This window comes from Psammomys obesus, unplaced genomic scaffold (genome assembly GCF_907164565.1).
Source record: "Psammomys obesus unplaced genomic scaffold, mPsaObe1.curated_primary_1811, whole genome shotgun sequence".
Lineage (NCBI taxonomy): Eukaryota > Metazoa > Chordata > Mammalia > Rodentia > Muridae > Psammomys > Psammomys obesus.
This window is the reverse complement of record NW_026591598.1, coordinates 10,268,418-10,292,485: the sequence shown is the minus strand read 5'-3', so window position 1 is coordinate 10,292,485 and position 24,068 is coordinate 10,268,418. Positions and strand designations below refer to the sequence as shown.

Genomic DNA, 24,068 nt, shown 5'->3' with positions numbered 1-24,068 from the left:
TTTTATCAAAAATGAACAGAAAACAAAATGGCAAAGTACTGTATGGTGAACTGTGCCACTGTGCACTTTCACGTCCGTGATGTCATCAAGGAGCCCTCTTCCTTGCCGATGCTCAGCAGTATTCGTTAAATTGAATTGATGGGTTGCCAAGAAACTGCGCCCCAAGTCTCTTTTTGCTATTGATGATCTGATTTCTGAGGAATTTACAATCTCTAGCATTCAGTTTTTCATCTCTCTGAAATGAGAGAAGGGCTGGAGCAATGGCCCAGTGGTCAAGAGTACAGGCTACTCTTCCAGAGGACCCAGGTTCAATTCCCAGCAACTACATGTCAGCTCAAAACTGTTTGTAACCTCAGTACCAGGGAATCCAACACCCTCCTGACCCCTATGGACAATGCGTGCACATGGTACATAGGCATACACGCAGGTAGAACACCCACATACAAAATAAAAATGGAAAAAATTATATGTTTATATATAATATATATAAATTATACACACACGCACATGTATACACACACACACACACACACACACACTTAGTATTAGGTATGCAATAAGATACTAGTTTCTTTACCTCCTTCAGATATTTCCTGCTTTTCCTCTTTTTTCTAAGCTGCTTTCCAACTCTGTTCAACATACAGTATTTTTGTTTTATGAAAGTATTTTAGATATTTTTGGAAGAAACAATACTACAATAAGTAGTCGTGTACTCAGTAGCCTCTACTGAACTGTTATCATGTCATCTTTCCTTAACCTTTTCCTTCTCTCTTCCTCCCTCCAACTCCCACCCCACCCTCTTCTTCTTTTTTGTCTGTCGATATCATACTCTTCTGTTGTTACTAAACCATCCACATCTTTTCTTTTTTGGATGTAGATACTATCTGTGTCTTCAGCTTCGGCAGGACATCGTTGCTGGGCGGCTGCCCTGTTCCTTTGCCACCTTAGCCCTGCTGGGTTCTTACACCATCCAGTCTGAGCTGGGAGACTATGACCCAGAACTCCATGGCGCTGATTATGTTAGTGACTTTAAACTGGCTCCAAATCAGACCAAGGAACTTGAAGAGAAGGTCATGGAATTGCATAAGTCATACAGGTGAACATGTCTCTAGATATTCTGTATTTATTTTGGCCATGAGTTTTAACCCTTGACTTGTTTATTGATTCAGTATTTGCCATAGGAAGAATCACCCTGAATTCATTTCCCTTTATTGTTTGACTTTGGAAAAATTGTTCAAGCCCTCTGAACCTCAGGTTTTTTGTTGTTTGTTGTTTGTTTGTTTTTTTAATCAGGATAATGGAAGTTTATTTTTGTTTCTGTGCCCAGGTTTACTGAAATTTTTTCTTGCTGTTTTTGTTAGTTATCAAAGTAACAGGCATCACATTGTAGGGTAAAAACTAAATGAGATAATACAAATGGGGGAGGACAGTGATCACAAGGCCTTGCACACAGTAGGTGCTCAATAATGGTAGCTATTACTGTTATTGCCTTAACTTTTTAACTTCAGGTTTTAAACACATTCTGTGTTAGGCGCCTTAAGATCCTTAGACAGGAGCTTCTAACTGGGGTTCTGTGCACACTGTGTATTCAGGGCCTGTGGTACCTTGGAAGTATTTTACAAAGTATTCATCAAATTCATGGACTCTGCTGCTTTTTATGAAAATAAAATTGGGTAGTGATACATCATGGACAAGAGCAAGTCTTATCCTTGGTTTGAGGCAAGTTGCCTCTGTTTTGTCCTGGCCCTGTTATCTTAGTTGATGCACTTAAAATTTCTCTGATCTGGTTCCTTGATTGAGATTATTACATTGGAAGAAATGAGATGATGGGTAAGTTTAGAAAAGGAAATGTGTGTGTAACATAAAATACAATACTGCTATGTCTTTCACATAGTAAAATTCCAGAGATTGTTATCTAATACTAAAGTGACCCCCCCCCCCCCTTGTATTTCCTCCTCCATACACACATTTTTTACTTGAATGACTTACTCTAGCTAAATTTCACAAACTGCTTTAATCCGATCCTGGCATTGGTGTACATTGTATTGCCATAGCATCCTGAATAAGGTGTATTACAAAGATTTAAAAGTGGGTCTGGAAGCCCAGTTTTAAAGTCGTAGTGGTGCAGGCCTTTAATCCCAGTACTCAGGAGGCAGAGGCAGGTGGATCTCTGTGAGTTTGAGGCCAGCCTTGTTTACAAAAAGAGAGTCCAGGACAGCCAGGGATACCCTTTCTTGAAAAAACAAAAACAAAAACAAAAAAAAGTGGGTCTTGAGAAATAGCTCAGAGGTTAAGATTTAAAAGCTTACATTGGTCAAGGAGCAATGGAAAGTGTAGTCTCAGGAGTTTACTGTGCTAGACACAAGTATTCTGCTTGGCTATTGAGTCGTCCTGTCCTCTTTGAGCTTGTTCTAATAGATGACATGGACTGGGATGCTTCAAATAAGAGACCTTTACCTGGTTCTGTTTTATTGCCCCTGAGGTCTTATTTCATGACCTTAATCATGAAAACCATAATAAGAATTTTAATTAATTGATTGTGCGTGTGTGTGCACTCGTATGTATATGCCACTGTGCTTGTGTGGAAATCGGAAGACAGCTTGCAGGAGTCAGATCAACCTCAGGTATTCAGGCCCAATGACAAGTGCCTTTACCCAGTGAGCCATCCCGCCTGACCTGTAATAAAGAATAAGGTGTTTAAAGTCTATAATCCATGTAGCAGTCTTCTCTTGAGTCTCCCAGCTCTTGTGGGATCACCGTGTGTTTAATGAGAACTATCAGAGGGTTTTTTTGTTTTTGTTTTTGTCTTTTTTTTTTTTTTTTTTTTTGGACAGGGTTTCTCTGTCCTGGATTCGCTTTATAGACCAAGCTTGCCTCAAACTCACAGCAATCCACCTTCCATTTGTCTTCCCAGAGTGCTGGGATTATAATCATGCACCATCGCACATGGCTTCATGTTTATTTTTAGAAGTTTTTTTAGATGTATTTATTTTATGTGTATGAATGTTTTGCTTGCATGTATTTGTATGTACTGTGTGCGTGACTTGGGCCAATGGAGGTCAGAAGAGGGTGTTGATTGACCTTGAAGTGGAGTTCCAGAATGTTATAAACCACTGTTGGTGGTGAAAATGGAACCCGGATCCTCTGCAAGCGCAACAAGCACTCTTAACTGCTGATCTAACTCTCTAGCTCCCAAAATTTACTCACTACATTTGGTCCTATGTGTCCTAAGATACTAATGTCTGAGACCACTAAATATGCTTTAATTTGTTAATGATTATAATAATGATATTGCATTGTATTTGAGTAAATTTTTAGTGTTTACAAAAGAAAGCATTTAAATGGGGCTAGCTTACAGTTTCAGAGGGTTAGTTTACTATCATCATGGTGGGAAGCAGGCAGACATAGTGCTGGAGAAGGAGCTGAGAGCTTTACATGCTGATCTGCAGAAGGGGATGGGGGGACTGGCATGGGCTTTTGAAACCTCAAAGCTCACTCCTAGTGACACACCTTCTCCAATAAGGCCACACCTCCTCATCCTTCCCAAACAGTCCAACTAACTGCTGACTAAGCATTTAGTATGTATGAGCCTGTGGAGCCATTCTCATTCCAACCACCATAAGGTCATGGGCACTGGGGAGTGGGATTCAGAGTCCAAGCAGAAAAGGAAGGCATCCTGGTGGGGATAAGGCCTGGGCAGAATGCAGGGGTCAGCTAAATGGGCGCTCAGAGTGAAGGAGTCCTAAGTGGTCTAACATGGTCTTAACTAGTCAAAACCCCAGTAAGGGAAAGAGGGCATCTGGATGTGGATAGCAGTGGAGAGTGGTGACTTCAAAGTCAAAATAGGATAAGAAGATGAGAAGGTATCTTGATGGGGAGAGTTCAGAGGCTGCAATGAGAGCTTGTTAATATACTGGGTGAAAGAAAGGAAAGATTGATCAAATTAGGTAAAATACTTAGGATAATTTGTAAGTAAAGGTTATACAAATTACGGAAAGGGAGAAAAGAGCCTGTTGGTATTGCATTAAAACTGGAGGTTTCAGTGCACAATCAAGATTTCAGTATATAGACAGATGGTTATAGACACAGATGTAAATAGGTACACACATAAATGCTGGCATACTTTAATTCTGCACTGTGCTGGGAGGAGATGCGCAAAAAATTGATGAAAAATGTTTAGAAGGACATAGATTGTCCTTGTAGACGCTCCCACTGATCACATCTCAGGCAATGTAGGCAGGAAAGTAGGTTTGCAAGATAAGTGATTATATTGCATTGAGTAAAATAAGAGTCTGGGTTGGGGATGTTGCTCAGTGGCACAGCACTTGCCTAGCATGAGGAGCATCAGAGCAAACAAGAAATCCAGCCTGGAGTCTGTGAATCCACAATGATAAATACGTAAATAGTTTGATGGCAGGATACTCAAATTTCTTGAAAAGAATGTCCATAAAATCCCTAATAGCTACAAAGAGATAACAAAGAATCTCAGAGAAACCTGGCGATACCGTGGACATTGTCTGTGAAGGGAGAAATTGAAATTATGAACACAGGATAGGATGCAGGCACAGCTCCATATCTGTGATATTCCTGTCAAAGACACATGGCCCCGGGACTGGGAATACAGCTCACTGTGGAGCACTGGCCCGAAGCCCAAGAGTCAGAATCCTACCGGATTAGACTAAAGACACATGCTCTGCAGCTGGATCATTCTGTAACAATTGGCGGAGCTTGGTCAATAGGGTTTGAGGGTTATGTGGCAGTAAGTGTCAGTGTTAATTTCCTGGTTTTGACACTATGTAGAAGGCTGTCCTTATTTGTAGGAAGTATTAAGAAATCTTGGGGTCATTAGATTGGCAATTTACTACGGCTTGGGGGAAAACCGTTTACATTATAGATGATGTAAGAATCGCAATTAAGGGTTAGAGAGATGGCTCAGAGGTTAAAAGCACTGGCATTAATCAAATGTCAAGTGTCAATAGTTTGAAGAATGAAGCCTCAAAGATCCCTTTACTCCTCCTCATACCACAGTGTTGAAGTGCAGTTACCTACATATGTAGTTTGAATATGTACATTCAAATTGATGTCCCTTATGGTTGAAAAATGAATATAGGAAAAATTGTTAACTGTACAATGTGTGCGTGATGTGTGCAGATAACATATGCATGTGTGAGCATGTGTGGAAGCCTGACAGCAACATGGATGTTCTCCTCTGTCACTCTCCACCTTTGTGTGTGTGTGTGTGTGTGTGTGCATGAATGGATGAGTGGGCCCCTGTGTGGGCATCTGGTGCCCTCCTTCATCATCTTTCCCTTGGTTTCTTTGAGGTAGGTCTCTCACGGAACGTGCAGCTCATGTTTTTTTGTTGTTTTTCAGCTGGGCTGGCAGCCAGCAAGTGCCAACAATCCTCCTGCCTCGCCCTGTTCAGTGCTGGGGTTATAGGTGTGCATGGAATGTCATCTTACTTTTATTTACATGGACGCTATGATCTGAACTCTGGTCTTCTTGCTTGCTCAGTAAACACTTCTACCCACTGAACCTTGTCTGCACCAGTTCTCCAGCTCCTTCAACCTTAGTTTTTGAGTCAGGATGTCTCACTGGATCTGGAGCCCACTGGTTGGCTACAGTAACTGGCCAGGAAGACTGGGATCCTCCTGTCTCTCTGCCTCTTCAGCACTGGGATTACAGGCACACACTGCCAGGTCTGGCCTTCACTCTAGCTACAGGGAATTTGAGCTCAGGGCCTCATGCTTGCACAACATGCAATGAGTCATCTCCGTAGCACTAGGAGAAGGCTTCTGTTGTGTGTTTTAGTTAATGTTTTAAAATTTGTGTATGAATTTAAGTGATCTAACCACCCCTCCACACCCTCATCTCTCTGGAGATGAAGTTTCGCTGTGTGGCTTTGCCTGGCTTGGAACTCAATATGTAGTAAACCAGGATGTCTTTGAAGTCATGGAGATCCTCCTGCCTTTGTTCACTGAATGCTGGGATGCCACCATGCCTCGCTATTTCTCTCTTTAAGAAAAGAAGAGTTTTGGAGTGCGGGTAGGAGTTGACAGCTTCCCATATAACCCGTGCTGACCTGAACACCTTGGCCTTCTGCTCCCGTACCCCAAGGGCTAGAATTACAGCTGTGTGCCACTGTATGTGCCTCCAGATTATTTTTGTAATTTTGTTTTATGATCTGTAGGTAGATCCACTGAGCGGTTAGGAAACTAAAGTTTCAGTGAGTGTTTACCGTGTACATCACAGCTTCACAGCTAATTTGATCTTGATAATTACATATTATGTATTTACCAAAAAATCATCATTATCCTTATGATATACAGACAGACATTATTATGATTCGGACCTTGTAGAGGAGGCTGAAAAACATGTTGGCATGACTCTAAGAGCAGGAATCAGGATTCCAGTTCACAGGATGCAACTAGAACCCCCTGCCTCTTTCTGATTTCTTAATCCGCTGGTGATCTGGAACCTCTTTCTTGACATATGATAATAGGAACAACAACAACAAAACAAACAAAGTAACAGGAAATAACCCCAAGTCGAAGAGCATCTCACTGACATGGAAGGATATGTGCAGTTGTAAGGGCTGCTGAGATGTTTTGAACGACTTTGCATATAGATCCCACCCCTTTGTTTTCACTTTCAATTGATAAATTCAGGTGTGATGCTTTAGAGCTTGTGAAACATTTATTCAGTATAGCTGACATGATTTTTTTTTTCCTCCTTTTGGTGGTTATTGTTCCAAGAAATCCTTTATTCTTTTTAATGAGGGTAAAGACAGATGGGTTTGGCAGGGACTTTTCCTTGTTAAGTGAAGAGACCCCTGCTGCTTCAATGGCTCTAGGCAGTCTTAGGGGAAAGTTGCTTGTCTGTGTGCTTTTCCTTGGGGAGCTGGCTGCCTTGTTGGTACTGTGAACTGTCGTAATTGGTCCAAATTGTGTGGCATTATGAGTGATGTCTTTGTCTTGAAAGCTAACAGAACGGCTCAAGAACATTCTTCAAAAGAGAAGAAAGTTATAAAGGAGAGATTGGCACAGTGCATGTTTGGACAGTGAGACTGAGTGTTTTCAAACAAGTCTGACTCATTATATGCCTGACAGTGAAGACATCTTAATAACAGAAAACAGTCCCATTATTAGTGTGCTTCTATTAGCCAGTTTATTTGCTGAGATCAGTGGGCAGGACACCATCTGTTACCAGAAAATTTCTTTTCATCAAATCTACCCCCACCAAGAGCTCCAGTGCCATCAGCTGCCCTCCAGTTTAATTTCCATAATAACTCAATTCAGGGTATAGAGAAAAAGAGGCAGCTAAGAGGATCGTGTAAATTGTACTGAGGATTTAATTTGGTCATCTCTTTGGCAAGAAAATTAGTAGGAGGAGATCATGCGTGACACAGAAAAAGGTTAAAGAGAGGGGTGCACAACTCCGAATGAGGTAGCTTGAAGGAGACAGTTGATTAAGAGTTTGCTTAAAATTTTGTTTTCTTAAAATTTTATTTTCTAAGGCTTATTTCGATTATTTAGACTCAAGTAGTGAGAAGATTCTCATTCTATAATTACTTTGAGAACTCAAATATATGTACATGTTGGTGTGTGTGTGTGTGTTTATATAAAGTACGATGAATATTCAGTCGTTACCATAAATTTTTCTGCTCTAGCACTGAATTTTCTATTTTTATTCTGTGAAAGGTCCATGACTCCAGCTCAGGCTGACTTGGAATTTCTTGAGAATGCCAAAAAGTTGTCCATGTATGGAGTTGATCTTCATAAAGCAAAGGTAGTGATGACTTTGGTCTTTGTTAACATGTATGTGTGTGCATATGTTACAGATGTGTTAATTTATATGGTATACTTGTTTATCTTATGCCTCTTAACAACATTTAAGTATTTGTGATATTTTATTTATTCATTTAGGGTTTTTTGAGACAGGGTTTCTCTGTGTAGCTCCTTGCTATCCTGGAACTCCCTCTGTCGACCAGGCTAGCCATTTTTGTTTGGTTTTTGTTTGGTTTTTGGGTTTTCCAGACAGGGTTTCTCTTGGTTGTCCTGGACTCACTTTGTTGACCAGGCTGGCCACACAGAGATCCAGCTGCCTCTGCCTCCTGAAGTGCTGGAATAACCAGCGTGCACCACTGTGCCTAGTTTATTTATGGTATTTTAAAACATTCCTGAGAAACAGTTCTTGGTATGGTGGAACATGCCTGTAATCTCAGCACTAGATGACAAAAGGGAGGCAGTCGGATCTTGAGTTCAAAGCTAGTCTGGGAGCTGTAGAGCCAGTTCTGTGATAAACAACATTGGCTGCCTCTCAGAGGACTGACTGGGGCTTCATTCTCACAGCAGCTTTCACCATCAGCCACTCTAGCTCCAGGGGATCAGATGCCCTCTTCTGGCTTCCCTGGACACTGCAAGCATGTGGTACACAGACACACAGCAAGCAAAACATCCAGAGACATAAATAATTTTAAGAAATGAAAACTAGCTGGGGGTTACATAGCAAGACTCTCTCAATGGGAGAAGAAGGGAAAATAAGGACGAAGAAAGAAATAGAAGAAGCAAAGGAGTGTGGGAGAGGAACAAGGGAAGGGAAGCTGGGTGTGGTAGATCATACCTGTGAGGCAGTTCTCTGGAGTCAAGAAGATTGTTAAGAGTGCACGACAAGCCTGGGCTACAGGCAGAACCTCACTATGTAGTCCTGGCCTGCCTATAACTTGCTATGTAGACCAGGCTGGTCTTGAACTTAGAGAAATCCACCTGACTCTGCCTCTGCCTCTGCCTCTGCTAGGTTTAAAAGCCTGTGCCATCATGCCCAACTTGAATGGATAATTTTTATTTTATTCTTTTTAGAATTCTAGATATCAATCCAATTACCCCTTACTACTTTCACCATAAAAAATTTGCAACCAAAACATTGTAAAGGTAAAAATATGAATATCTAGAGAAAATAACTTGCATTTTCTAAAATAAAGTTACATCTGAAAATCCAGTGAGGCAGCAAGGGGTATTTTGGTTTCACAGGGAGTGTTATTCCCCTAAGAATCACCTGGGTGTCTATTAAATATGCAGATTGCAGAGCTCTGCCCAGATTTATAGGCTGGCTCAGAAGCTCCAGATATAATGACCATTCCAAATAATGCTAACAAAGCCTGAATCAGAACCATTCCCCAGGGCCAATGATTCTAAGTGTGGCCTCTGGGTCAGTGGCATTTAGCACCACATAGGAACTTGCTGGAATAAATGTTTCAGGTCCCTCCCAGAGTTAAGGATCTAAGTGGGGAGGAGCTCAGCAGTGTGTGTGAAAAACTGTCCAAGTGAGTTGCACACTTGATGAACCGTAGCTCTTTTGAGAGCTAACTATTGGGTTAGGAGAGTCAGAAGCTTAAGCTTTAATCACAGGCCTGCCTAAGTAATTCAAGTTGATTGTCTACTAAGTGGCTACTAAAATGGCCAAGGGTGTTGCAAAGATTGCAAGAGAAAGGATTCAAGGGTTGATCCAGAGGTGATGTAGACAAAACCACACCCAGTAAGGAGTAAAGAAATAGAGGTACTTAGAGCTTAGCTGGTAGAGCGGTTGTCTAGCATGCATGAGGTCCTAGGTTCGATCACCAGCACATAAACTTGGATGTGTTGTTGCTCATGTGTGATTGAAGCCCTTCCTTGGGAAGTAGAGGCAGGAGGATCAGAAGTTCAGTATCTTTCTTGGCTATATAGGAAATTTGAGGACAGCCTGGGATACATATGACCCTGTTTCAAATAAATGAAATTTCAGAACTGAAGAGATTGAATGATGGTGTCCAGGAATAAAGTACAAACTTGGGGCTGGAGAGATGACTCAGAGGTTAAGAGCACTGGCTGTTCTCCAAAGGTCCTGAGTTCAATTCCTAGCACCCACATGGTGGCTTGCAACCATCTATGATGTGATCTGGTGCCCTCTACTGGCATGTCAGCACACATGCAGGCAGAATACTGTAGGAATAAATAAATATATCTTTAAAACCCCCCCACAAACTTGCTATATATAATGTATCAATATGGAAACTACAAGAAAATCTACATTTTACCTCAGAGTGACAAGTGGTTTAGCAGAACTCTTCAAAGATGTGATAGACTTATCTTAGAGAATAATGAACTAGCTCTTTCACTCTATTTATTCCAGACTAAGCCCAAAAAAATCACTTGGTAGAAATTTAGAAACAGACATTCAAGCATCTGGTCTCTCTTGGACCTGTGGATGATTTTTAGGATTCTCCTTCCCTGAATGTCTTATGATTCTATGTTTACGTTCTGTTAAAATTTAGTAAAAATTTCATTCTAGTAAAATTTCATTGCACAGTCACATGGCTTTCTGGAGCCATCACTATGCTCTAGGTCATTCTGCACTGGGTACTGGCTCCCATGAAGCCGTGTCGCGCTGTCAGGATCTCAGAGCGTCAGCTCAGGAGCACTTCCAGGACAAGTGTGTTAGGTTTACGTCTCATTTCCTGATGGAGACTGGCGTCAGGCGTGGATGCAGCCATATAGCATGTGTGCTTTCAAAATGTTGCAAAGCGAAGTGTTCCTCTAAATAATGTCGTCAAAGAGAAAGCAAGCTCACAAGCTGGTTCAGCGGGTAAAGGGATCTGGCGCCAAGCCTGGCGAGCTGTTCCATTCTGAGACCCGTGTGGTGGAAGGAGAGAACCAACTCCAGCAAGTTGTCCTCCAACCCCATAGAACTTAAGTTGTGCCGGGTGTGTGCCCGCCCATAATTAATTAACTAATTAATTAAATTCTTAAACTTAAAAAAAAGGATAGTTGTAACCTGTCAGCTTTAAAAGTGTAAGAGGGTATCTCCTGGTAAACTCTCAGCTGTATAGTCACTGAATTGAAGCCGAATGTGATTTATCTCTGTAATTCTTGTATATAACACATTTAGGTAATAATTTTCTTTATAGTCATTCTTAGGAAAAAGTAGGAAACATTTAACTTTGGTAGCATTTAACTGTGGATTTGATTACTTCACTAGATAAATGATCATATCATCAGTTTTTCTTAATAATTAGGTACATTAATATTGTGTCCTTTCCAGGCTTAGGAATAGTGCTTAGAAGTTAATATACTTAACATCACTCTTTTACTGTCAGATCTCTCATGCTAACTTTATACAATAGTAACATGTACGTGTCACAATGGGTGTGTGAGGATCAGAGGACAACGTGGGAGTTTTTTCACTCTACCTTGTAGATTCTGGGGCTTGAACTCAGGTTGTCAGGCATGGCAGCAAATGCCTTTATCTGCTTGGCCATCTCACTGGCCTAATAGTGATAACTTACCCATGCTGCCTGGCAGGATTACTAAGGTTGTCTCCTAACTTAGACAGAACACTCCAGTGGCTGGTGACTGCTTTAAGTTTTATCTTTATTGTACACTTTGTAACTGGTTGCGGTTTGTTGATCTCTTCAAACAGGCAATAATGTGTTAAATATTTCACTCAAGTGAAATGCGGGCACTTCTCTTTTTCAGGACTTGGAGGGAGTGGATATCATCCTAGGAGTCTGCTCCAGTGGCCTTTTGGTTTACAAAGATAAGTTGAGAATTAACCGCTTTCCTTGGCCCAAAGTGCTAAAGATTTCTTACAAACGTAGCAGCTTTTTCATCAAGATCCGGCCTGGAGAGGTACGCAAATTTAAGTCTCTTTTCTCCCAAAGCAAACATCCCTTCTAGCTGGGCATGGTAGCAAATGCTCGCACTCCCTGTGCTGGTCATCCACAAAGCTGAAGCAGGGTGAGCCTGAGTTACATAGAAAAACCTTGTTGTAGAATGAATGAATGAAACATTCCTTCCTTCTTTCCTGTTTATGTCATCTAAGAAGTCCTCATGTAGCTAATCCTAGCACTTGTGAGATGGAGAAAGGGGGACCAGGACTTCCAAGCCTGGCCACATGAGAACGGTCTTTAACACTGTAAAACAAAACAAAAACAGCTTAGTTATTGGTGGTCAAATTTCAGGATACACCCATCTAGTTTTAGCTTTTATTTTGAAAAGCTGTCATGGTACAGCAGAAAATTAATTGTTTAAATATAAGTTAATTTTTAAAGTTTTGTTTTGTTTTTATTTTTCCAGACAGAGTTTCTCTGTGTAGCCCTGGCTGTCTTAGAACTCACTCTGTAGACCAGGCTGGCCTTGAACTCAGAAATGTGCCTGCCTCTGTCTCCTGGGTGCCATCTGGGTTATTGTTGTAGCTCTGGCTGCCCTGGAGATTTATTTGAGAGAGAGAGGGACAGAGAGAGAGACTGGGCATGTGTGCATGAGTGTAGGTGCGCAGGAGGCAAGAGACACTGAACCCCTGGAGCTGGAGGTGAGCCACCTGGCATGGTGGTGAGAACCGAGCTTGGGCCCTGTGTAAGAGCAGTGTGTGCTATAGCCACTGAGTTCTCTCCAGCCCGGGACATTTTCTTACAAGCTCTAAGTTCTTCTCTGCCACTTCCTAGACAAGAAACTCTGGAAAGATCGGAAGCTAGGTGTCCTTACATTCAAGAAGATGAATAACTTTTCTGTCCCAGTCAGTTTGAAGATGGAATGAGAGAAGCCCCATGCCAATGGAAGGTGGCTTTGTGTGTGTCTATCACCATCTGCTGGTGAAAAGTGGTGCTGCCTCAGCCTGGCAATTCTGGATGTGCCTTGAAACACTGTTGCATACCAAAATCATTTACCTGTGCAAGTGCCTGTCGGTATCTTCTCTCAAAGTTCCAAACCCAGGACTCATAAGAACAAAGAACTTTTCAGACAGGGTTTCACTGTGTAGCCCCAGCTGGCTTGGAACTCGCAAAGACCCGCTTGCCCTGTCTGCTAGGGCTGACATTAAAAGGCATGTGCTACCATGCCCAGCTAACCACGAAATGTTTATTAAACAGTTTCTTTGTGTCAGTGACTGTTCTAGGGACTAGAAATATAACAGTAAGTAAAAGGATGCCATTCTTCAACCAGTTTCCATTTTAATACAGGAAGGCATTAAAAAGCACATGCACAGAAATATTAATAAATGATATGGGACGTCCTTGGTTTTGAAGTCTCAATTTCCAGTATATAGTGAAAAACTTAATTCTTGCTCAGATTGGTTGAGAACAGCAGGATTCTGAAGAGTGGCATGCTATGACTACAGTACAGTGTTGTGCCATTTTGTAGCTGAGTGAGCAGATAACTTCTCTGACCTCAGTTTCTTCATGTGTAAAATTATAATTGTAGTGTTTAGTCATACTGTTGCTGGCAATAACAGCACTCAGAGAAAATGTTTCATTTTCCATCTTAAAAGGTTTGCTTCAAGTGGAAACAGAGGCCAGACCAAAAGTATGTGTTTCAGTAACCCCAGCAGCACCGGGAAAAAAAAAAAAAAAACACTTGTAATCATTCAAGAACAAGGAAATAAGTGCCAGAGACTTATTGTACTATGTGATGACCATAGGTTACAAAAGAATGTGTTCTTAAAAATGGCTGAGAGGTGCGCTGGTGTGTGTCAGGCCTGGGTTGAACCCTCAGCACTGACTTCCCCACAAAAATCTCTTAAGAGGTTGACTTTTAAGCATTCTACACGCACACACACACACACACACACCACGCACAGACTCATGATTTAGTCCAAAGCCAGTTAGCTTCATTTGGTTATTCTACAATATGTGCATGCACCAAACATGTGAACACTGTCAATACTTGTAATTTTCACTTGCCAGTTTTAAGAAATGAAAGAATATGGGTTGGACAAGGAGACAGACACCTTTAATTCCAGAGCTCTGTGATTTACATAGCCAGGCTAGCCAGGGTAATGTAGTGAGACCCTGAAAGAGAGAAGGAGAAAGAAAAAAAAGAAACAGAGACACAAAGAGAGAGAGAGAGAAAGAGAGAGGAAGGAAGGAAGGAAATCTGGTTAGAGACAAATGTTTAACTCTCATGCATAATTATGCAATAAGCATAATAATATTGACTGGCTGGAGAAATTACTGGATGTCTCATTCTCTGCTTATTGAGTAATCTAAAGTTACAAATGCAGGTATGTGACTAAGGAAAAGCATTTCTAGACAGTCAAAAGTTGATGAAAGTATGCCTCAGAAGAATACCATGTATTATGTGTGTTCTAGAAAACAAAGACGATGCATAAGTAATATAGGATTATTTTCCTGGCCTTATTGCTTTGGAAAAAGCCTCCCTCCGTGAGATTTCTTTTAGTAAGAAAAAAAAAAATAATGTAACTTTTTGTTAATTAAAAAAATATTGTATGTCTGGATGTTTTGCCTGCATGTATGTCTGTGCACCACATGCCTGCCTAGTGCCCACGGAAAAGAGGGTGTTGGATCCCCAAGGAATGGAGCAGCAGATGGTTCTGAGCCACCGTGTGGATTCTAGGATTTGAATCTCAGTCCTCTGGAACCACTGAGCCATCTCTCCAATCCCTAGGCATTCTTTGTATTTAAAAACATTTCTTTAATGGTATCATATTTCTATGGCTCTGTGTCACTATAATTGAATAATACTTACGTTTTATGTTTATTTGTATCTTTACAGCAAGAACAATATGAAAGTACCATTGGCTTCAAGCTTCCCAGTTACCGAGCAGCTAAGAAATTATGGAAAGTCTGTGTGGAACATCACACATTTTTCAGGTATTGTTCTCACTCAAGTATTTCTCAAAGGCACATTATTTGTGCACGTTTCTATTTTGAACCTGCTATTGAAAATCTCTTCTCTGTAGGGCTGGCATTTTACTTAGCTCAGGTGAGAGCCACTTAATCAAGACACAGTGAATCTAGTTCCTCCCACTTTTGGTTGGAAAGCATCCCTCAGCACTCCCAGACTGCCTTTCCCTGCTCTGTAACGGGACAACAGAAGAAAGGAGGGAGACCAGGTGCTTGCTAGAGGCTCTGGTCGATTCCACAGCAGCTGAACTTGTCCTGGCCTTAGATTGCTACTGCCCCACCTCCTAATAGCTTTGTAGCCTTAAGCAAGTGACTTCTTCTTGGGGTGTCTCTACTTCCTGTATCTGTAAAACAATGAAAACATTTCAGGAATGTAATAGAAATTCTGCAATGCTATCAGGCTTTTTGAAAACCATAAAACCTTATCTATAGAGACTTAACAATGTTTTCAATATAAGTCCCAACTAAATTAATTCTGGTTGCTTGAGATATGACATAGACTTACAATAAGGAATGCTTGACTAGAAATCTCTTAACTATTAAAATAAACCATAAAAATTTAGAAATGTTTTTATTTTTGGTTTGATTTTTAGTTTTATAGTCACAATAATAAAATATTGCAATAAAACAGTAACACAACTATTATGGTCTTTCTCTCCCAGACTGACTTCTACAGACACCATCCCCAAAAGCAAATTTCTTGCCCTGGGATCCAAGTTTCGGTACAGTGGCCGGACTCAAGCACAGACCAGGCAAGCCAGTGCTCTGATTGACAGGCCTGCCCCACACTTTGAGCGGACAGCAAGCAAGCGGGCATCCCGGAGCCTCGATGGAGGTTTGTGTTAGATATTACTAATATTATTGTCGTCTTTAGAGGAAGGTCAAGGAAGAGTAAGGGTTTTTGTTTGTTTTGTTTTGTTTTCCATTGTTTTGAGGTAAGGGCTTACTATGTCTCAGACTGGCCTCAAGCTCTGTAGTGTCGTTCTGACCTCCTGAATGCTGGGTTTACAAACATGCCACCATACCCAAGTATGATTATTTGTAAGAATCCAACTATCCCCAATTTATGAAGAACCTCAGTGATAAAGTGAAAGGGATACTATTGTCTAATTCAGACTTAGGAAAATCAAGCTGGGAGAGGGGTGCATGCTTTTAATCCTAGCATGCCCAGCACTTGGGAGGCAGAGGCAGGTTAGGCTCTGTGGCGGCCTAGACAGGAGCTCCAGGCCGCCAGGGCCACATAGTGATACCCTGTCTCAAAAACACACAAACAAAAAACCCAAAAACATAGTTAAGAAAACTATCTTTAGAAAATGAGAAGTGACGTTTCACTCAGGGGCAGTATTGTATAGATACCAGTAGATTTATATTAACTCATATTTAACTTAGTTTTTGCTTTGTTCAGTTGTTTGTTTTGCATTTCATATGTGCCTAGTGTTGTTCCCTGGAGATACTGCTGTGGGCATCAGACATGGCCTCCATCTTCATGGAATTTCATCCCATAGGTGGAAACAGAAACAGACAAAATAACTTCAGGTTTCTGTGAGTGCTATGAAAATAAGATGAGAGAAGGAGGTGCAAAGTGTCCCTGGAATGGGAGATGGAGGGACAGTTTCAGATTAGGATCCAGTTAAATTCAGAAGGCTAAAACCTGACCTGTGAGAAGTAGCTAGCCATCCTAAAGCCTAGATGAAACACTCCGGATGAAAGAGTAGCCAGTACATATTCCTGAAGGGAGGAGTGAGCTTTGCCTGTCCCATAGAACATTTTGTGCCAATGGAAATATATGTCGTGATGTTGACTCAGAATTAAGCAAGCTGCCTGTGACAATGGCTGAACAGCCCAGATGTAGATTTTGGTGAGCATGGGGGAGAGGAATACAAAGTGTGGTCAGAGCAGCCAAAGAGGCCAGACTATGGAAGAGCCTGGAGGCCCATAGGAAGGACGTTAGGCTTCTCTTCATTACAGTTGGAAACTATTGGGAAGAGTGAGGTGACCCTGACTGTTGCTACGTCTGGCCACTGGGCAGTAAAGGCTGCCCCTGCCCTGGGTTAAACCACAAGCAGGATGGAGGCTGACCCAGGGTGTGAGATGATGACAGCTGGAGGTGGACAGTGGAAAGCAGTTAGAGATTCATTTTGAAAGCAGGGCTGAAAGCATTGCTAATAAATTATTGGGACTGGCATGGAAAAGAAAAACTTTACTCCTGGGTTTGATCATTTAGGATAAGACTCCAGAGAGAAAAGAGTCTGGGATGTAGAAAAACAAGGGTTCTGTTTTGTCATTCAGCCTTCATGCCTTTGCTGTGTTCATATGATACCCAGGTAGCTCATTCCTTATCCCATGAGTCACCTAACCTCCAGCTGAACTTCAGTGTGAGGAGTTTTTAAAGCTATTTTTCATATATGAAAATGGATGTTGTTTTCAGGATGTCTGTGACTTGGTCAGACACCTCACAAATAGTAACATGCAAAGAGTGCGGACAAAACCCCAAGTCTGACACCACTTATCATGGCCTTGCCACCATGTGGGGTTCCAGAGCTCTGTGGACACTGTGCCTGATGTGCCATTGCTTTCCCAGAGTCATAATTAAAAACCCAAATGTTTATGCTCTTTGGTAAGGTGAACAAATTAGAAAGCTTTATTTACAGAAGTCACATGTACTAATTGCCTAGATTTTTATGCAGTCAAATGCTCAACCATTTAACTAGATCCAACTTTAAATTTTTTTCCTGTTACACATTTTGTTTTAAGCCATCCCAACTCATATTTTTGCTTTTTTCTTTTTCTTTTTTTTCTTGTTTTTTGAGACAGGATTTCTTTGTGTAGTCCTGGATGTCCTTGAACTTGCTTTGTAGACCAAGCAGGCCTTGAATCAGAAATCTGTCTACCTCTGCCTCCTGAGTGCTGGGCTGTGCACCACCATGCCTGGCAGCTTCTCTTTGCACTTTCATTGAACCTTTTTTTTTTTTTTTTTTTTTTTTCTGTTCTCTTCAGATAGTTGTCTACTGATAGCTATCATTCTTATCATTTTTTGAAATTTTTATGTGCTTTGGTATTTTGCCTGCATGTATGTCTGTATGAGGGAGTCGGATCCCCTGGAATAACAGCCATAGACGGTGGTGAGCCATCATTTGGGTGCTGGGAATTGAAGCTGGGTTCTCTGGAAAAACAACCAGGGCTCCTAATTGCTGAGTCTTCTCTCCACTCCCTAATCATTCTTAATTTTAGAATCTTAGCAATTTGCCAAAGTCAGAAAGCTAGTTAGAAGTAGAAACAGAAGCCAGGACTGTCCTCTGAGATAAGTGCTTTATTTTATTTTTAATTACATGTATGTGTGTTTGTATGTGGGTGTGTGCACATGGATGTGGGTGCTCTCGGAGTCATAAGATGGTGTTAGGTCCTCTGGATCTGGAGTTACAGGTAGTGGTGAGCTGACCAGTGTGGGTGCTGGGAACGCAACTGGGGTCCTCAGCAAGAGCCAGTGTCTTAACTGCTGAGCTTTCTTCCCTCTAGACCTAGGTATGCTTTTCGCTCCTTTCCCTCCTTTTAGAAGGAAAAGAATCAAAGTTGCTGATAGTTTGGGGCTGGAGAGATGGCTCAGAGGTTAGGAGCACAGGCTGTTCTTCCAAAGATCCTCAGTTCAATTCCCAGCCAACCACATGGTGGCTCGCAACCATCTATAGTAAGCTCTGGTGTCCTCATCTAGCATGCAGGCAGAACGCTGTATAAATAATAAGTAAATAAATCTTTAAAAAAAGAAAGTTGCTAATGGTTTATATTTATTAAGTACTTAGTATGTATTTTAGATATTACTCTCAGTCAGTGGTTCTCAACCTTCCTAATACTGTGACCCTCATGCTGTGCTGACCCCCAACCATAAAGTTATTTTTGTTGCTACTTCATAACTTTAATTTTGCTACTGTTGTGAATCATAATGTAAAGATTTTCAGAAATCGAGGTTTGCCAAAGGGTTTGAGACCCACAGGCTGAGAGGCGCTGGTCTAAGCCGTTGAAGACTTTCCCTAGTGGGTTCGCTCTCCTTTTATTTGTCTTGACTTGTATTATTACAAGTCATGCATGTGCATGTGTGGGGGTGGGCAGGTGTGGATGTGCTTAGCAACCACATGCATGTGGGCAGCAGAAGGCGTTGCTGTGTACACCAGGCTAGCTAGCACAGGAGCTTCTAGGGATTCTGTCTCTGTTTCCAGGGAGCACGAAGGTGAGAGATGCACACCTTGTTCCAGCGTGTGTGGATTCTCGGGATTTGAGCTGAAGTCTTCACCTTTGTGCACCAAACTATTTTCCCAGCCCATCACTTTCCTTAGAAAATGTAATTACAGCTGGAAAGATGCTTGGTGGGTGAGAGCAGGCACTGCTATTGCAGAGAATCAGCGTTCATTTTCCAGCACCCACATCAGGCAGCTCACAACTGCCTGCAACTCCAGCTCCAGGGATTCCACACACCCAAACACACACACACACACACACACACACACACCAATACTCATAATTATAAAATAATGGCGCCTCATCCCATTCTGTTTCTGGTCTTGTCAGCCAGCAGTGGCCTGATAAATGGAAACTGTGAGTGTCAGCACCAGCGCTTTGATCAGAACCTTCAGAAATGGAAGCCACTGACTTTTTGAAGTTACGTGTTCTATATGGACTCCAGAATCTTGCAATAGCTAGCAAATGAAGTGATAATGCTCAACGCCAGGTATCATTTATCTTTTTCCTGGTGCAAAGGATCAAGCCCCAGAACTTAGGCGTGCTAGGCAAGTGCTCTGCCATAAATTATAGCAGTGTATAGCAGTGCACACACGTGGGCTGAGTAGATGTGTTGTACATACATGTTCGTGTAGGCGGGTGCACATGGAAGCCAGAGGTTGACATCAAGTGTCTCCCTTGACTGCGTTCCACCTATGTTTTGAGACAGTCACTCGCTGAACCTGGAGCTCACCAGTGTGCTGGGTTAGCTTGCCAGTGAGCTCCCGGGATCTGCTCTCCCACCCAGGGTGAAGCTTACAGATGTGTCCTTAGCTAGTGCTGAGAACCTGCCCACAAGCACATCGCCAGCTGAGTCCCCTCCCCAGCCCAAGCCAAAACATCTCAAAAATCAATCACTAATGTACTAATAAACATTGACTTATACCTTAATTGAGTAAGCGGTACAATATGTAAGTTACATCCCAATAAAGCTTAAAAAAATTAAACCCTACCATATTTATTGTGATCTATAGTTTTCTGTCTCCTTACTACGAAAATGAAAAAAATTGCCTTTCTCCAGGGCTCCTGAGTGGTATCCTTCGGTTGAATTGTATGCCACTGGGTGCGCAATTAATTTTTGCCCAACATGTTCTTGAAATAATATTAGCTCATAACAAAATAAATATAAGGACTGAAGTATGATGTTAGAAGTTATTGATATTCCTCTGTCTGTTGAGTATTCTCTCCCAACTCTCGTACAGTTAGTACCGTCCACATTCCGCAGGAAACCCAAGTCTCTTTCCCCAGCACCACTGTGTGTGACTGAGGCTCACACATGAGGTTCATGATTTGGGTCTTGCCAGTTTCTTGTTACTTTTCCTAGTGTGGGATGTTCACTATAACTGGTATTTTCCAGTTTCTGAACTAGTACCAGCTCTGTGTCTACAGTTTTCATATCTGTATCTACTTTCCCATGCACAGTAGGAGTGCTGAAGACATAAGTTGTTTGGCTCTGCAGTATTAGTATTAAATTAGAACCAAATTCGTGTGGCAGAGTAACACATGGTGAAAGCAAGGGCTATGTTTCTCTGCTTTCAGGCAGCGTTGAATTAATTCTTTGAGAGGAGGTGTGAATACACATGTAATGTGAGGCTTTAACACAACTGTGAGAAAAATATTTTGTCATTTTGCTTGTTTTGTTAGGTCTGCTTTGCCGTCTGCCACTCTTGCATAGACTAGCTGAGAGCACCATTAGCAGCAGGGGCTTGCAAGCGGCCGCAAATCTGTTATTGCAAGAGGCTCTGCATTTCTCTATTCTTTTGCTAGGCATGCTCTGAGAAATCTCTCCCTGGAGATCATTGCAGGATAATATGCATTTCTTTCTTGGTGTAATATGTATAAGATAGGTGTAACTTTCCAGTTTTCAGTCTGTTCTGGCTTTAAAAATTCCTTTGTTTTGCTTCACTTTTACAGTTTATAAATCTAAATGTATCAGAATAAATTATCTTCAGTAGTCTGAAGAGGAAGGAGAGTACACAATAAAATTGTGAGGTTTTCATGAAAGAGTATTAAAATCTAAAAGTCTCAGTTCAAGTAAGGATGATATGGTCTGTTATCTGAAATACTAAATCAGAGCCCTTGAGATGTGACTCAGTGGGTAAAACCACTTGGCTTGCAGGCCTGACAGCTTGAGCTCAATCCCTGATTCCAAAGTGGAAGAAAAGAATCAGTTGCCCAGGGTTATCCTCTGACTTCACACACATGCTGTAGACTCTCTCCTCCACACACACATCGTGCACACAGACACACTGATGATAAAATTAAATAAAAACTTTTTAATTAAATAAAAATTTAAAATGAAATATTAAAGGTAGGTGTGATGGCACATTCCTTTAATCCCAGCATTTAGGGGACAGAGGCAGGCAGATCTCTTAGAGTTCGAGGCCAGCCTGATCTACATACTAAGTTCCCGAACAGCCAGAGCTATAGAGAGAAGTCCCTCTCTCAAACAAAAAACAAACAAGATTAATCACATTCAAACAAAACAAAGCAAAAACAAAACAAACCAGGGGTGGTGGCCTGTGATCCCAGCACTCAGAGAGGCAGAGGTAGGTGATTGCTGTCAGTTCGAGACCACCCTGGTCTACAAAGTGAGTTCAAGACAGCCAGTGGCTACACAGAGAAATCTTGTCTTGAAAATAAATAAATAGCCAAAACAAAACAAAACAAAAACCCCACAAACTTACTACAAAGGTTTACTAAAAAATGCATGGACATTTTCTTTTAAATACTAAAAGAAAAGAATGAAGATTTAAAAAACTAAAGATAATGGTTATTTCTTGTTTTACTTTGTGATGTTGGGGGTCTCCTGCATGCTAGGCAAGCAGCCTATCACTGAGCTATAGCCCAAGCCCTGTTATGACTTAAGTTACCTAAAGCAGATGCCAAATAGTTCAAACCCAAGCAGCAGTTAATTCTGTGCAGAGGTTTTTACTGTCAGCCAGTATTGTTAATTCTCTCAGAAGTGGCCCAGGCAGGCTTCTCCCCTAACTAGGCTTCCTCAGACTCAGCTATCTCTGTCTGTGTGCACTAGATGTCAGCACCTCCTTTCTCTCTCCACCCCAGATGACTCCAAAAAGATCTCCAGACATTGTCAAAGGTGCCCTGTGGGGAAAAAATCAACCCTGGTTGAGAGCCAGTATTCTAAGTACCTTAGAGAACAGGGCTGGTAAGGTGGTTAGGGGGCTCGATTAATTTATGCTTTGTTTTTGGGTAAAAGTCCAGAATTTTTTGAATTAATGTTAATCAAATGATTTATTAAAGGAGAACGTCTGACTCAAAGATTTGCCTTCACACTTATCTACTAGTAGTCCCTGTCTTATCAGAAGAGCCATTTATCAAGCTGCTTTGTAATCATTCTGTATAGGCTCGTAGAAAACAACAGAACAAAAAGAAAGCAGGCGTCATTTCCCCCCTAAATTAGATTCCTGAAGCCATCTAAAAATAAACAGATATTTATTTTTTGAAATAAATAAAGGCTTATTGGGAAAGCCATCCTGAATCTACCCTTTACTGCATGTTTTTTTTTTTTGTTGTTGTTGTTGTTGTTTTAGAAAACAAAACAAAACAGACTATATAAGTTAAATGGGTTTTGATTTCTTTTTTCGGCATTTATGAAACAGTCATTAAGATGTCCTGGTTTCTCTGTTGACGGCGCCTTTATCTTGTTGTCATCATCTACCTTGAAAAGCACTAATGGTTTGTGTTTTGCCTTCTGTATGATAGATACAGGGTACTGCAACATTCATGAGTGTTCTGGATTCACAGTTTCTCCCTGTGACTTTAAGGTCTGGAGAGTGACACTTGCCTTCATCTCTTCCTCCTTTTCCTCGTAGCAGCAGCTCCTGAATCTACAGACCGAAGTCCTCGGCCCACCTCTGCACCAGCCATTGCTCAGAGTCAGGTCACAGAAGGACCAGGGGCACCTGCCAAAAAAACGCCAAAGGAAGCTGGGAAGGTTGAGGTGAAGGGGGAAGAAAAGCCGTCTGAGCAGGTGGAGCCTGAGCCTACAGAAGCGTGGAAGGTATGTCTTAAAGACTTTAGGTAGAACACACAACCTGACCTACAGATGTTTCAGAGCAGCTGACTCCTACAGGCTCCCAACAAAGTTGCTGTTTCTCATTGTTTCTTGAAAGGAATCATCTCTCATCAACCTCTTCTATATTTTTGTAGAGTTTGATTTTTAAAAAGCAGACATTGCATAAGGCACATTTGTATGGCTATTTAAATCTTTTCTGATTTTTTTAGGATTATTTTTAATTTTATACGTATGAGTATTTTGCCTGGATTTCTGTCTGTGCACCGCATGCATCCCTGGCGCCTGCAGAGGTCAGAGGGGGCATCAGATCCTCTGCAGCTGGAGTTACAGACTGTGAGCCACCATGTAGGTGCTGAGAATCAAACCCAGGTACCCTTCTTAACTGCTGAGCCATCTCTCCGGCCCAGATATTTAGACAGTAAACAGCTAGATATGGAGAAGATTTATTATGCCTCTGAGTTGAGTAAACCCATAGTTACTGTACTGTGTTGAAAAACCACAGTACACCACCAGTTAATTAGCAAATCTCCAAGAAATCATAACTGGGCTAATCTTTTATTTATGTTTAGGCTTTTAAATAACACTTGCACAGTGCTAGTTCAGGCTTGTTAAAGTAGATACAGGTCTCACTGTGTGAAGGGGCTACGAGGAATGGCCTTCATAAAAACAACACTTTAAGACACCAGGAAGTGCCTCCTTTTTTGCTTAGTGATATCATGCAGATCAGGCCCATTTTTATGGAGCCAGGCCAATATGTGAGTTAATGTAGAACAATGGACACTATTATTGTTTTTAACTCTTAAATATGACATACATGTTCTCTGTGTTTGAGTGTATTATGGGGTGTTTGTATTTCTGTAACCAGCCTGGTGACCAAGATATTGGGCTTCAGGTTCATGTGGCCTTTGAAAACCTGTTTGGTTTTTAATGTTGGAATATATCAGCTAGCACTTTTGACTGTCCTTTTTTTATGCTGATTAGAAAGGGTCAGGCTATTGGAGTTGTCAAGGGGTCTTCCTGAATGGCTAAGACACCTCAGGTCTTCTGCTATCTCACTAGTTTTCCTTTTACCCATAAAATAAGCAA

General features: G+C 41.4%; 1 protein-coding gene across 17 annotated transcripts in view; it reads left to right on the top strand.

Annotated features, from left to right (window-relative positions):
- Epb41 (erythrocyte membrane protein band 4.1) overlaps positions 1-24,068 on the top strand; it is a 140,186-nt gene that overhangs the window by 71,025 nt on the left and 45,093 nt on the right. For 12 of the 17 annotated variants that reach the window (XM_055611028.1, XM_055611034.1, XM_055611027.1 and 9 more), the window contains exons 7-12: positions 878-1,096; positions 7,701-7,788; positions 11,511-11,663; positions 14,544-14,641; positions 15,337-15,509; positions 22,780-22,967. In XM_055611028.1, coding sequence (XP_055467003.1) covers positions 878-1,096; positions 7,701-7,788; positions 11,511-11,663; positions 14,544-14,641; positions 15,337-15,509; positions 22,780-22,967 — 919 coding nt within the window. The remainder of the gene's footprint in view (positions 1-877; positions 1,097-7,700; positions 7,789-11,510; positions 11,664-14,543; positions 14,642-15,336; positions 15,510-22,779; positions 22,968-24,068) is intronic. The other 5 variants (XM_055611033.1, XM_055611031.1, XM_055611039.1 and 2 more) reach the window with 1 other exon arrangement.